The sequence below is a fragment of the Schistocerca gregaria genome, chromosome 5 (genome assembly GCF_023897955.1).
Source record: "Schistocerca gregaria isolate iqSchGreg1 chromosome 5, iqSchGreg1.2, whole genome shotgun sequence".
NCBI lineage: Eukaryota > Metazoa > Arthropoda > Insecta > Orthoptera > Acrididae > Schistocerca > Schistocerca gregaria.
The window spans coordinates 353,940,866-353,956,014 of NC_064924.1; the positions used below are offsets into that span (position 1 = coordinate 353,940,866).

Sequence of the window (15,149 nt, forward strand, 5' to 3'; positions counted from 1 at the left end):
ATTGTATTTGTGTAGGGGAAACTAAAATTATTATATGTAGTCAATGTTTTAGAACAATTTACAATTAATTTGTAAAATTCTTACCTCATAATCTGTGTATTTTATTATTATTTAAAAAACACATAAATAAACTAAGTTTATTGTTACACTGCAGACAGATTTGATTACTTATGTTCTCCAAGATTGGATTCAGATGAATAAGTAACCAGGCAACACTGTGTGTTCAGCTAGTTAAGTAAATAATTGATGGCTGTTGTTCTATAGCCAAGGATTAAATTGAAAGTGAAAAACTATTAACTACTTTAATAAAATGAGCAATAAGTGGCCATTGTGGTTGTGGGAAAATAGCAGTAATGGTTGTTAAGTATATTTTAGCTCCAGGTGTCTCAAACTAGGCTAAAATGAACCACTTGTACATCTACTTCAGTAGCTTAGATCAACCAAAATACTGTGAGTGTATGAAAATAAGTAACAAGATTGAAAAAAAGATGAATGAAAGAATGATATTTACAGGAATTAGTGGTGAAATTATTCCTTTAGATCAGTTTTCACATCATTCTTTTTGTCTATTTGGTGATATTATTACAGAAAATTTAGGTAATGTGAGACAGTACTTTGCTCATTGGAGACATTGATTGTCTTATGTTCCTCAGACACACTGTGCTCAAATATACTTTAGCAATTACTGAAAGAGAATTTCAATTTGTCAAATAAATTTAGGAAAAATGACTCAGATATGAAACACATCTGTCATGAGCGTGTGGATGTTATTCATTATTTGATAAATACAGTGACATGTAGTATAGAGTTTGAGTTTCTTGTGTAGGCTTGATAAGCGAGGTAAACAAAATATCATAACAAGATTAAAATGTTTCTGAAATCAGGAAGATGGTATACTGAACACAAAGAACATTACATTCGACATGAATGATTTTAGGAGCTTATTCAATGTAAATGTAAATACCTCTTGTTGCCGTTGTCATCTTCAGTGCTACTGTGATAACTTGTACTGTCCTCAAGTTTGCCATCATTTACACCACCACTATTTTGAGTGTACAGTTCTGAACTTCACTTAAATTCATGTCATTCCCTCCACTGTCCATGTCTCTCATACCCTCATTGCATTTTCTTCACTTCTTACTCCCAGGTACCTTTATATTAAGTGATATATCATGCCTATTCCTCCTCCTCCTCCTCCTCCTCCACCACCACCACCACCACCACCACCACCACCACCACCACCACCACTATCGTTACCATCACATCAACAGTGAGCTAATAATCATCTCAGTTTCCCATCTTATCATATTCCCTTCAATTTAGATTTAGTATTGTTTGTCCTTTAATGTACTTAATCCAATCTCAGAAAATTCAATGATTACGGACATACTGGACTACACTGGTATGTGTCAATAAAAACATAATAATATGGAATGATTCTAGTCATGTACATTTCTTTTGAATTGTTTTGTACACTATTTTTTTCCAATCTTGCAGGTTCAGGTTCATTTTCTTTGGTGAATATAGAACACTTTTTAAAAATTAATTTTTCCGTGTAATATTCCATAGTGACTTAGTCAACAACTGTTGCCCATAGTTATAATATGGAATCATGTTACACTCACTGATTTTATGATTTACAGTAGCTTCTTATGTATATCTCATTTTCCTTGAGTTTGAAGTTACAGTAGATTGATTTGAAATTTGAGAATTAGAATTTCTTCAAAAAATAAGAACACAGTTTCAAAATATTTTCTTTTGAAAGTTTTACATGAGGTAGACTACACTTCATCTTCATCTCATTGTTGATAATTGCTGTCCTCACTCATCAGTATTAATACAATATACAATGAAGAGTCTCAAAATATTTCCTTTTAAAAGTTTTAAGTGAGGTAGGATAGACTTCATCTTCATCTTGTTACAGTATACAATGAAATATATCCTTTGACAGCGAGACTAAGCTATACATTTTCTTTAGATAACTTAAGAAGTAATGGTAACAACTCCCTGACTAGTAGAGACACCCAGTCATCAAATGGCACATAAACAAGACTGAGAGCTTTACTAACTGTCAGATGAGTGCTTCTTGAGAGCTTTAAGGTAGGCTGCTCCAGCTCATGTGCCCGCTTGGAGGTTCCGAAACAGACAACGGCAAAGGTTGACAGGGGTGGCCTACACTACCTGCCCATGCCTGCAGGCATGCCCCCCTCCCCCTCTCCCACCACACACATACCTGCATGACTACATTGTCTCAATTGATTACATTGCAGTGGCGCTGCAGCTCAATTGAGGTGACTGGTTGTGTTGGGTATAGAGGACAATAGGTGATGGGAGAAAGTACTGCATAGTGAGAGGAACAACTGGGGAATTTTGATTGATGGCTGCCAATCCATGGGAAGGTATATGGCACCGATGAGCTCCTTCTGGCCACAGGCAGTTGGAGTTATGTATGGCATACAGCGACATGGAGCTGTGGATTGGGAGGGGGAGACTGAGCAGGGGAAGAGGGTGACTGTGAGGAACAGGGTTTAAGTGCAATTGGTTGTAATGAAGGCTGCGGACTCCATTTTAGGGTATATTTATGGCTTGTAAAATTTTGTAATATTTCTATGAATTTTATGTACTATTGTGTAAATTTAGAGGAGTTCACGTGTTCTCACAGTATACTTGAGGGCACAAACTGAAATAGTACACAGAATTTGTCATTTTCATATTACCATTATGAGATTATATAAGTGAACTTCCTTGAGTTTTAAAACATCTTTCATTCATATTATTTCGCACTCAGCGTTTTATGAGATTTGAAAGAATTCAGCAGTATTATTTGCATTTATTGTAATCTATCACCTTTCTCTCTAAAGGTTAGTTAGCATGGCATTAATTACACTGAGGTGACAAAAGTCATATCACATCAGAGCTCCCTTTGCCCAGGATAGTGCAGCAATTCAATGTGGCATGGTCTCAACTAGTCCGCTGCAGATACATTGAGCCATGCTGCATCTATAGCCATCCACTATTGTAGAAGTGTTGCTCGTGCAAAATTTTGTGCACAAACTGATCTCTCGATTATGTCCCATAAATGTTCAATAGGCTTCATTTTGGGTGGCCAAACCATTCACTCAAATGGCCCAGAATGTTCTTCAAACCAATTGCAAATGATTGTGGCCTGGTGTCATGGCACATTGTTATCCATAAAAATTCCATTACTGTTCTGGAACATGAAGTCCATGAATGACTGCAAATTGTTTCCAAGTAGCCAAACATAACCATATCCAGTCAACAATCAGTTCAGGTAAACCAGAGGACCCAGTCAATCTGACATAAACCACATCCCACACCATCAGGGAGCCACTATCAGCTTGCACAGTGCCATATTGCAAACTAGGGTCCACGGCTTTGTGGGGTTTGCACCACACTTGAACCTTACCATAAGCTCTTATCAACTGAAGTTGGGACTCATCTGACCAGGCCACAGTTTTATAGTTGTCTAAGGTTCAACTGATATGGCCACAAGCTAAGGTGAAATGGTGCAGGTGATGATGTGCTGTTAACAAAGGAATTTGCATTGGTCTTCTGCTGCCACAGCCCATTGGTGCCAAATTTAGCTGCAGTATCTCAACAGACATGTTCATCACACATCCCACATTGATTTCTGTGGTTATTTCATGCAGTATTGCTTGACTGTTAGTAATAAAAACTCTTTGCAAAATGGCTCTGAGCACTATGGGACTCAACATCTGAGGTCATCAGTTCCCTAGAACTTAGAACTACTTAAACCTAACTAACCTAAAGACATCACACACATCCATGCCCGAGGCAGGATTCGAACCTGCAACCGTAGCAGTCGCGCAGTTCCCCACACGGCCACTGCGGCCAGCTACTCTTTGCAGATGCTGCTGCTTTTGGTCACTAAGTGAAGACCGTTGTGAGAGGTAATGCCTGAAATTTGGTATTCTCAGCACACTCTTGTTGCTGTGCAGCTCAGAATATTGAATTCTCTAACAACTTCCAAAATGCAATGTCCCATGTCTCTAGATGCAACTACTGTTCTGTATTCAAAGTCTGTTTTACATCACCCAACCATAATCATGTTGGAAACATTTTCACATTAACCACCTGAGTATAAATGACAGCTCTGCCATTGCACTGCGCTTTTATATCTTGTTTACATGATACTACGACCATCTGCATATGTGCATGTTGCTAGGCCATGACTTTTGTCACCACAGTGAATTGTAATCTGTTTCTAGAGAAACCTCCAAAATATGAATACTAAAGAAAATAAAATACATGTGCATTACCCATGTTTGTATCTGTTTGTCATTCCTGTTAGCTATTCTCTAAGAGGTTCTCTTGCTTCCCCCACCCCTCCCCTAACCCCCCACCCTCACCAGAAAGATGGAAACAAAGGCACACAAAAAGAGTATAAAGACAGTTCCTTGCTATTATACTTTTTGTTCATAATATCACTTATACTGTCAATTATTTATCTACACACAAACAAAAATTAACCTCGGGTATTAATGTCTTACTTCTAATTTCAGGAAAGGCGAAAGTATGACAAAATTGGCTGGAATATTAGTTATGATTTCAATGAATCAGACTTCAATGTGTGTATGCAAATTCTTGATACATATCTAACAAAGACTTTAGTCACCAAAGACACAAGAATTCCATGGAGAAGTTTGAAGTACTTAGTGGGAGAGGCAAGTACTTACAAATATTTTGACACTGCTTCTCTGAATTTATATTGTGTAATTTTCTCATAAAAACATCATTTTTATTATCTATGAATACCTACCATTGAACTAACATCACAGCAAGGTTTAGAAAAGTTAACAATTTACTACTTTTTACATAACTAATTATATCATGATAAGTAAAAAAATTGTAAAAATGGAACTAATGATCAATTAAAATGGAATTTCATATGTGGGAGATATGGAATATTAGACACAACAGAAGGAATAAATTACTTCACTTAATTCAATTCATTAAAACAGCTGATAATGCAAATCATTGTAATAATTAAACATATTAGTAGTTTTATTAACATAAGGGAAATTTTCTAACTTAGTGTGACTATATGCGACACATCATTCATGTATGTCATTGTCTTCTCTCTCTCTCTCGCTCTCTCTCACTCTCCCTTTTTGTTTTTTCTCCTGGATTTACTATTATTTTATTGTTCCTCTTTTTCTTTTTTTTTTAGGGTTATACAATCCAGCTCTTAATTTTGTCTGTTTTAGAATGGTTTTAATATCGAGTTATGTTATTGGTTTAACCTTTTTGATAGGTACTCCAGACGTGTTTCTAAGTACATTATATAGGGACACAGTTAAAAATTTATACCCTAATGCATTCAGAACACAGAAAATAACAACTGCAGAACTTCACTTGCATCTAGATGCATTGCTAACAGTTTACAGTACCACAAACTAAGGTTAAAGAACGAAGAAAGTATTAGGTTCTATGAGAATAGGTCACCAATAAAAATCCTTAAAACATAATTTAGGGCTTATGAGTGACTTCCTTCATAAGAATGACTCAGTACATATGTATAAATATTAACTCTGCCATCATGCTTTCATTCCCCAACATCCTGTCACTATAAAAGAAAGAGGAGGGAGAGAGCAAATCCCTACCCTTCTTTTGTTGGGTCTCATGGCATATAATCCAGACAGAAATGCTGTATTTCAAAATAGGAAACCTGTTGATTTATTTGCACACATGTATCAGATCATTTTACAGGATTTCCTACATACTTTGTAAGTACAGTGTTGAAATATTTTAAGATGTGTAATCATTATTATAACAATATCAAAAAGTGAAATAACAGTAAACAAAAAAATACATAGTAAACTTATTTGTTGTTGTTGTTGTCTTCAGTCCCGAGACTGGTTTGATGCAGCTCTCCATGCTACTCTATCCTGTGCAAGCTGCTTCATCTCCCAGTACCTACTGCAACCTACATCCTTCTGAATCTGCTTAGTGTACTCATCTCTCGGTCTCCCTCTACGATTTTTACCCTCCACGCTGCCCTCCAATGCTAAATTTGTGATCCCTTGATGCCTCAAAACATGTCCTACCAACCGATCCCTTCTTCTAGTCAAGTTGTGCCACAAACTTCTCTTCTCCCCAATCCTATTCAATACCTCCTCATTAGTTACGTGATCTATCCACCTTATCTTCAGTATTCTTCTGTAGCAAGTAAACTTATTTATAACATGTGAACTGCAATACGAAAGCAATCTTTGAACTTCTTGTATTATTTGTATTGAAAATGATACACCCAATGAATGTAAAATGTGATATAGAATGCACTCTAATATAAAATACCACTTTCATTGTTATAAAATACCACTTTGCACATTTGCCTGAAGAAGAAAAGATATAATTACCATATGCCTGAAAAACAAGTACATCCATATTATTATTTAACACAAATATTTTAAACATGTGAAAACACTGTACCAAAATGTGTGATTATGTACCATACAATTCATATGTAGTAACATTAATAATAATAATAATAGTAATAATAATAATAATAATAACACAACTAATCGAAATATCCATACCCAATACAACAAATATACAAAAGAAAACAGGAGAAAAAATTGAAAAATACATCCAACTGGCTGAGGAAGTCAAGGATATGTGGCATCAGGATAAAGTTGACATTATACCAATTATACTCTCAACTACAGGAGTCATACCACACAATATTCACCAGTACATCAATGCAATACAGCTGCATCCAAACTTCTATATACAACTACAGAAATCTGTAATTATTGATACATGTTCAATTACCCGAAAGTTCCTAAATGCAATATAACATATACCATACAGTGAAAATGAAGTCACGCTTGATCAAGGTCCGCGTCACTTTCTACTTTAGACCAGACATAATGTCTGAGATAAGAAAAAAAATAATAATAATAATGTTAAAAATAATGCTTTATTCTACATCAAACAATGGAATACTTGGTATGGACAACAATATGAATACTAGTGAAAGTAATCAAGGTTTGAAAGTTTAATGTGGGTAGACAATAATCTACTCACCAAGCAGTGGCAACAGGAAACACATAAAAGATGTGGAAATGTGCAAGCTTTTGGAGCCAGTGACTCCTTCTTCTGACAGAAGGGGTGAAGGGAAAGGAAGAGAGATAAAGGAAAATGACTAGAGAGATTAAGGAAATGGGAAGACGTATGAAAAAGTCACCCAGAACCTTGGGTCAATGGAGACTTACTGTAGAAGATGGGAAGGAAAATCTGATTGTTGGTAAATGCACTGGATAAAATTTGAAAACCTGAAAGCTTAAGGGGGTAGGACATCAAACGGGCTGACTTGGAGTGGGAGAGTCATCACAGGACATTTTAATTTCCACTGTCTATACTTTTACAAAAAAATTCATAAAGCTTGTCAGCATGACCAGGAAGGATTCAGGGTTCACACTCAAAACAGTGGCAGTTCAACAACATAACAATGTAATTTATTTTTACATGTGAAATTTCATGATTTTTTTCACTTACTATTGGCTGCATTTGTTGCTATAGGTACACTTTGCTTAACAAATAAGAGAGATTCTTCAATGAATTTTGCGCAGCATAAAAATCATATTTATAGGAGTATAAAACTCTAGAATTTTCCAAATCTATTAAAACTGAGGTAAAAATTGCGATAATTAACTATAAAATTTGAGTTTTTTCTAAACATGAAGTAACAGCTCGTTCAGTTTTTTATAAATTAAATAAATTCTAGGGTTTCATACACCTATAAGTATGATTTGTGTGCTGTGCAAAATTCATCAAAGAATCTATCTTACTTATGAAGAAAAGTGTACCTATATCAACAACTGCATCCAATAGCAAGTGAAAAAAATGATGTAATTTCACATGTGTAAAAAATAAATAAATAAATAAATAAATCTTATGTTTTGAACTTCCACTGCTATGAGTGTGAATCCTGAAACCTTCCTGATCAAGCTGACAAAATTTTATGAATTTATTTGTTAAAGTATAGGCAGTGGAAATTAAAATGTCCTGTGGTGCCTCTCCTGCTCCAAGTTGGCCCGTTTGAAGTCCTACTCCCCTTAAAAGTAGAAGATAGTGTAATAAGCAACACAGAGATTACTGAAAAGACAGTGTGAAATTACTGATAAGAATGGAAAGCTAAGTGCATTATACATGGTAGAAGGGTGGGAGGTAACGAGAGAATGGAAAATAAGCAGTGAAATTGAAAAATAAAGGGAGTAATGGAAAGGAATAGTTACTGAAAAGAAACACTGAGGCCACAGAAATTAATGGAAGTTTAGGACAGGTGAGTGACAAGAGCCAAGCACATGTAATGCCAGCCCCAGCTGCAAAGTTCTGAAAAACTGGTGTGAGGAGGGAGAATCCAAATAGCATGTCTGGTGGCACCGAGGCCATGACTAACATGTTGTTGACTGTTATTTGCAACAGGACTTTGTGCGTTGCAAGTACACACCCTCTGTCTGTATCCATTCATCCTTATTGTTAGTGTGATGGTAGTCATACCAATGCTGAAGACCAACCACTGTTTACATGACATGTAGTACACAGAACATGTCATTTCACGTGTGGCTCTCCCTTTGGTAGTATTATGTTTCCTTGCCAGTTACAGGGTGGGTGTAGCTGGTGGCAGAAGGGTACATTGGGTAAAACATATAGTGGTAATGGTCACAGGGGTAGGAATCATAGGATAGGGAAACAGGTGCAGAAGGAGCTTAGGGTCTGAACAAGGTATTGTGGAGACTAAGGTGGAGAGGGTGACAGAGCTCAGAGCTGTGCGGTGTGTGTGTGGAGGGGAGGAGGGCAGGGGGGGGGGGGGGGGGGGGGAGGTGAGCAAAATAATCCACAGAGCGGACCTCATTGAATAGTCAAAGTAGCTAGTTAATACATTCAGGAGCATCATCATAGTACTGAATGACAAGAGGTATACTGGATGTACTCTTGTGTTGTTTTTGTGGTAGAATCAGCAGTATCAGGATTTGATGTGATGGCCTGGGAAATCTGATTCTGAATTAGGCTGGTATGATAATTACATACACTTAATGCTGAGGTGAGAGTGATGATGTTTTGCTGCAAAGCATACGCATCTGAAGAAATGCATTAACCTTGAATGCCAAAGCTGTGTTCGAGAGGACATTTGACATGGAAAGGATGGCAATAGTCAAAATATAAGTACTGATGATGTTTGTAAGTTTAATATGAACAGAAGTGTGTAGCTGAGCCATGGTGAGGGTGAGGTCAGCATCAAGGAAAATGGCATTAGATCTGGAACAGATTTGCAAAATTTGATTGAGAGAGCATATTTAGAGATTCCAGAAATTTCAAAAGGTCAGCCTCATCATCGGTCCATGTTGTTGTTGTTGTCTTCAGTCCTGAGACTGGTTTGATGCAGCTCTCCATGCTACTCTATCCTGTGCAAGCTGCTTCATCTCCCAGTACCTACTGCAACCTACATCCTTCTGAATCTGCTTAGTGTACTTATCTCTCGGTCTCCCTCTACGATTTTTACCCTCCACGCTGCCCTCCAACGCTAAATTTGTGATCCCTTGATGCCTCAAAACATGTCCTACCAACCGATCCCTTCTTCTAGTCAAGTTGTGCCACAAAGTTCTCTTCTCCCCAGTCCTATTCAATACCTCCTCATTAGTTACGTGATCTATCCACCTTATCTTCAGTATTCTTCTGTAGCACCACATTTCGAAAGCTTCTATTCTCTTCTTGTCCAAACTAGTTATTGTCCATGTTTCACTTCCATACATGGCTACACTCCAAACAAATACTTTCAGAAACGACTTCCTGATACATAAATCTATATTCGATGTTAACAAATTTCTCTTCTTCAGAAACGCTTTCCTTGCCATTGCTAGTCTACATTTTATATCCTCTCTACTTCGACCATCATCAGTTATTTTACTTCCTAAATAGCAAAACTCCTTTACTACTTTAAGTGTCTCATTTCCTAATCTAATTCTCTCAGCATCACCCGATTTAATTTGACTACATTCCATTATCCTCGTTTTGCTTTTGTTGATGTTCATCTTATATCCTCCTTTCAAGACACTGTCCATTCCGTTCAACTGCTCTTCCAAGTCCTTTGCCGTCTCTGACAGAATTACAATGTCATCGGCGAACCTCAAAGTTTTTGCTTTGTCTCCATGAATTTTAATACTTACTCCAAATTTTTCTTTTGTTTCCTTTACTGCTTGCTCAATATACAGATTGAATAACATCGGGGAGAGGCTACAACCCTGCCTCACTCCTTTCCCAACCACTGCTTCCCTTTCATGCCCCTCGACTTTTATGACTGCCATCTGGTTTCTGTACAAATTGTAAATAGCCTTTCGCTCCCTGTATTTTACCCCTGTCACCTGTAGAATTTGAAAAAGAGTATTCCAGTCAACATTGTCAAAAGCTTTCTCTAAGTCTACAAATGCTACAAACGTAGGTTTGCCTTTCCTTAATCTTTCTTCTAAGATAAGTCGTAAGGTCAGTATTGCCTCACGTGTTCCAACATTTCGACGGAATCCAAACTGATCCTCCCCGAGGTCCGCATCTACCAGTTTTTCCATTCGTCTGTAAATAATTCGCGTTAGTATTTTGCAGCTGTGACTTATTAAACTGATAGTTCGGTAATTTTCACATCTGTCAGCACCTGCTTTCTTTGAGATTGGAATTATTATATTCTTCTTGAAGTCTGAGGGTATTTCGCCTGTCTGATACATCTTGCTCACCAGCTGGTAGAGTTTTGTCATGACGGGCTCTCCCAAGGCCGTCAGTAGTTCTAATGGAATGTTGTCTACTCCGGGGGCCTTGTTTCGACTCAGGTCTTTCAGTGCTCTCTCAAACTCTTCACGCAGTATCGTATCTCCCATTTCGTCTTCATCTACATCCTCTTCCATTTCCATAATATTGTCCTCAAGTACATCACCCTTGTATAAACCTTCTATATACTCCATCCACCTTTCTGCCTTCCCTTCTTCGCTTAGAACTGGGTTTGCATCAAAGCTCCTGATATTCATACACGTGGTTCTCTTCTCTCCAAAGGTCTCTTTAATTTTCCTGTAGGCAGTATCTATCTTACCCCTAGTGAGATAAGCTTCTACATCCTTACATTTGTCCTCTAGCCATCCCTGTTTAGCCATTTTGCACTTCCTGTCGATCTCATTTTTGAGACGCCTGTATTCCTTTTTGCCTGCTTCATTTACTGCATTTTTATATTTTCTCCTTTCATCAATTAAATTCAATATTTCTTCTGTTACCCAAGGTTTTCTAGCAGCCCTCGTCTTTTTACCTACTTTATCCTCTGCTGCCTTCACTACTTCATCCCTCAGAGCTACCCATTCTTCTTCTACGGTATTTCTTTCCCCTATTCCTGTCAATTGACCCCTTATGCTCTCCCTGAAACTCTGTACAACCTCTGGTTCTTTCAGTTTATCCAGGTCCCATCTCCTTAATTTCCCACATTTTTGCAGTTTCTTCAGTTTTAATCTACAGGTCATAACCAATAGATTGTGGTCAGAGTCCACATCTGCCCCTGGAAATGTCCTACAATTTAAAACCTGATTCCTAAATCTCTGTCTTACCATTATATAATCTATCTGATACCTGTTAGTATCTCCAGGATTGTTCCATGTATACAACCTTGTTTTATGATTCGTGAACCAAGTGTTAGTTATGATTAAGTTATGCTCTGTGCAAAATTCTACCAGACGGCTTCCTCTTTCATTTCTTAGCCCCAATCCATAATCACCTATTTTTCCTTCTCTCCCTTTTCCTACTGATGAATTCCAGTCACCCATGACTATTAAATTTTCGTCTCCCTTCACTACCTGAATAATTTCTTTTATCTCATCACACATTTCATCAATTTCTTCATCATCTGCGGAGCTAGTTGGCATATAAACTTGTACTACTGTAGTAGGCATGGGCTTTGTGTCTATCTTGGCCATAATAATGCGTTCATTATGCTGTTTTTAGTAGCTTACCCGCATTCCTATTTTTTTATTCATTATTAAACCTACTCCTGCAGTACCCCTATTTGATTTTGTATTTATAACCCTGTATTCACCTGACCAAAAGTCTTGTTCCTCCTGCCACCGAACTTCACTAATTCCCACTATATCTAACAGTAACCTATCCATTTCCCTTTTTAAATTTTCTAACCTACCTGCCCGATTAAGGGATCTGACATTCCACGCTCCGATCCGTAGAACGCCAGTTTTCTTTCTCCTGATAACGACATCCTCCTGAGTAGTCCCCGCCTGGAGATCCGAATGGGGGACTATTTTACCTCCGGAATATTTTACCCAAGAGGATGCCATCATCATTTAATCATACAGTAAAGCTGCATGTCCTCGGGAAAAATTACAGCTGTAGTTTCCCCTTGCTTTCAGCTGTTCGCAGTACCAGCACAGCAAGGCCATTTTGGTTAATGTTGCAAGGCCAGATCAGTCAATCATCCAGACTGTTGCCCCTGCAACTACTGAAAAGGCTGCAGCCCCTCTTCAGGAGGGTCCATATGGCAATAATATTATCAGTGTACCTGAACAAACAAGGGATTGAAGGCTAAAGGATCGCTGGAAATCCTCCTTCAAGCAACCCATCAAAAGTTGGCATAGGTAACCTTATATGTCCACTGATGGCAGCACAAAAATCTGACATAGATAAAAACAAAACATAAAACAAGTCACTTCTTGAAATAAAATAGTAATACTTCAGGTGGCTGAAGGCCGGTTAGATTGTTACTTAGTCGGACTTCTTTAATCACACACTTTATAAAAGACAACGTCCAGTAATGTGCTCATTGTTAAAGTACAAACCGAATGTCCCATAAGGAATAAAACTGTCTAAGACCATCTTGTAGGCATTTAAAAGTTAAACAGGAATAAATTAACAAGTCAACAAATCTACCACTCTGACAGAGACTCAGTTTTTTGCGAGGAGGCCACAAACCCTCTTAAGTCCAAAAACTGGCAGCTCCTAGGGTTATGAAGTCAGACATGAACAGGAGTGATGTCATCATGGCAACTCTTGAGAAAGAATCCTGATTGGTAGAATCCTTGCAGAATCAGCACCTGGTCAAAGAAACTCACTCAGAGCTATCTGCTCTGGTCTAGCTGCCCTAAATACCTCTTGGTACTAGGATACAGTCAGGCCTATTTTTGATCATGTGCCTTGCAGAATATAATAGGGTCATGTGGCCCCTAACCTTCAGCAGTGCTTGGGTTACCTCCTGGTGGATGGTCTGAACATGGCTGTTTGTTTTGTGGAAAATTATCTCCTGCCTTTGAATCATTGATGTGATGTTGCTTGCTGACAATGCAGGTGTTAAGGCTTGTTATAGCATCCTTCCACACCTGTTGAGGGGAGGACATGGCAAAGCTCATCTTGATGTCCCTGTAGGAGGCAGGTTCTGTGTTGGCACCTGGGGCAGTTGTTGGGGAATATGTCAACATCAATTGGTGTGTGAAGCTGTTGAACGCAATTCAAGTGATCTGGCCCCTGGCAATGGTTGAGATGGCCCAGCAGTGCCTGGGGTGGAGTAAATGGATGGCTGTGTCTCTTGAACAAAAGAAAGTTGTACTTTCTTGGTGTTAGGAGGACCACAGAGATGCTGTAATCGCTCGTGCATCTATGTACATTCTCCATAAGCTACCATATGATTCATGAAGGAGGGTGCCAAGTATCACTACTACTCATTTCCTTTGCTGTTCTGCTCACAAATAAAATGAAGGAAAAATGATTGTCTGTATGCCTCAGCATGAGCACTACTTTCTTATATCTTATCTTCATGGTCCTTACACAAAATTTTTGTTGGCAGCAGTAGAATCAATCTCCAGTCACCTTCAAATGCTGATTTTCTAAATTTTCTCAGTAGTATTGCTTGAAAAGAATGTCATCTTCCTTCCAGAGATTCCCATTTGAGTTCCTAAAGCATCTCCATAACACTTTCATGGTGTTCCAACATGCTGTTGCTGTCTTTAGTCTGAAGATTGGTTTGATGTAGCTCTCCATGCTACTCTATCCCATGCAAGCCTCTTCATCTCTGAATGACTACTGCAACTAACATCCTTCTGAATCTGCTTACAGTACATATCTCTTGGTCCCCCTCAGAATGTGTGCAAATAACTGATCCCTCCTTCTAGTCATGTTGTGTCGCAGATTTCTTTTCTCCCCAGTTCTATTCAGAATTTCCTGATTAGTAACATGGCCTACCCATGTTTCACTCCCATAGAAGGCTACACTCCATACAAATACTTTCAGAAAAGACTTCATAGCACTTAAATCTCTATTTAAGGTTAATAAATTTATTTTCTTCAGAAACACTTTTCTTGCCATTGCCAGTCTACATTTTATATCCTCTTTGGCCAATATCAGTTATTTTGTTGGCTAGATAACAAAACTCATCTATTACTGTAAGTGACTCATTTTCTAATCTTATTTCCTCCGTCACCTGGTTTAATTTGTCTACATTCGATTTTCCTTGTTTTGCTTTCTTCTGTAGCAGCACATTTCAAAAGATTCCATTCTCTTTTTATATAAACTCATTGTCACCTATGTTTCACTCCCACATATGGCTACACCCAATACAAATACTTTCAGAAAAAACTTCCTAACACTTAAATCAAAACCCTGTGCATACTGTTCAACCACTCTTCCAAGTCCTTTGCTGCTTCTGACAGAATTACAATGTCGTTGACAAACGTCAAAGTTTTTATTTCTTCTCCCTGAACTGTACTTCCTACTCCATATTTTTCTTTTGTTTCCTTTACTGTTTGCTCAAAGTCAAGATTGAATCACATTTGTGATAGGCTACAACCCTGTCTTACCACTTCTCAGTCACTGCTTCCCTTTCACACCCCTTGACTCTTATAACTGCCATCTGGTTACTGTACAAGTTGTAAATAGCCTTTCACTCCTTGTTACATTTCTCCAGAATTCAAACTGATCTTCCACAAGGTCAGCTTCTACCAGTTTTTCATTTCTTGAACACATCATTAATAAATCTAGCAGCCCACGTCTGGATTCCTTTGGTTTCCATCAATCTGACCTGGTACAGAGGCAAACACTTGTGCAGTACTTATTAGTAGATCACTCTAGCATCCTAC

General features: G+C 38.0%; 1 protein-coding gene across 1 annotated transcript in view; it reads left to right on the forward strand.

The window, feature by feature from the left end:
- The window catches only part of LOC126273341 (dynein axonemal heavy chain 10), a 1,458,287-nt gene that overhangs the window by 1,329,291 nt on the left and 113,847 nt on the right, over positions 1-15,149 (forward strand). Inside the window, exon 148 of the mRNA XM_049976887.1 lies at positions 4,545-4,706. Coding sequence (XP_049832844.1) covers positions 4,545-4,706 — 162 coding nt within the window. The remainder of the gene's footprint in view (positions 1-4,544; positions 4,707-15,149) is intronic.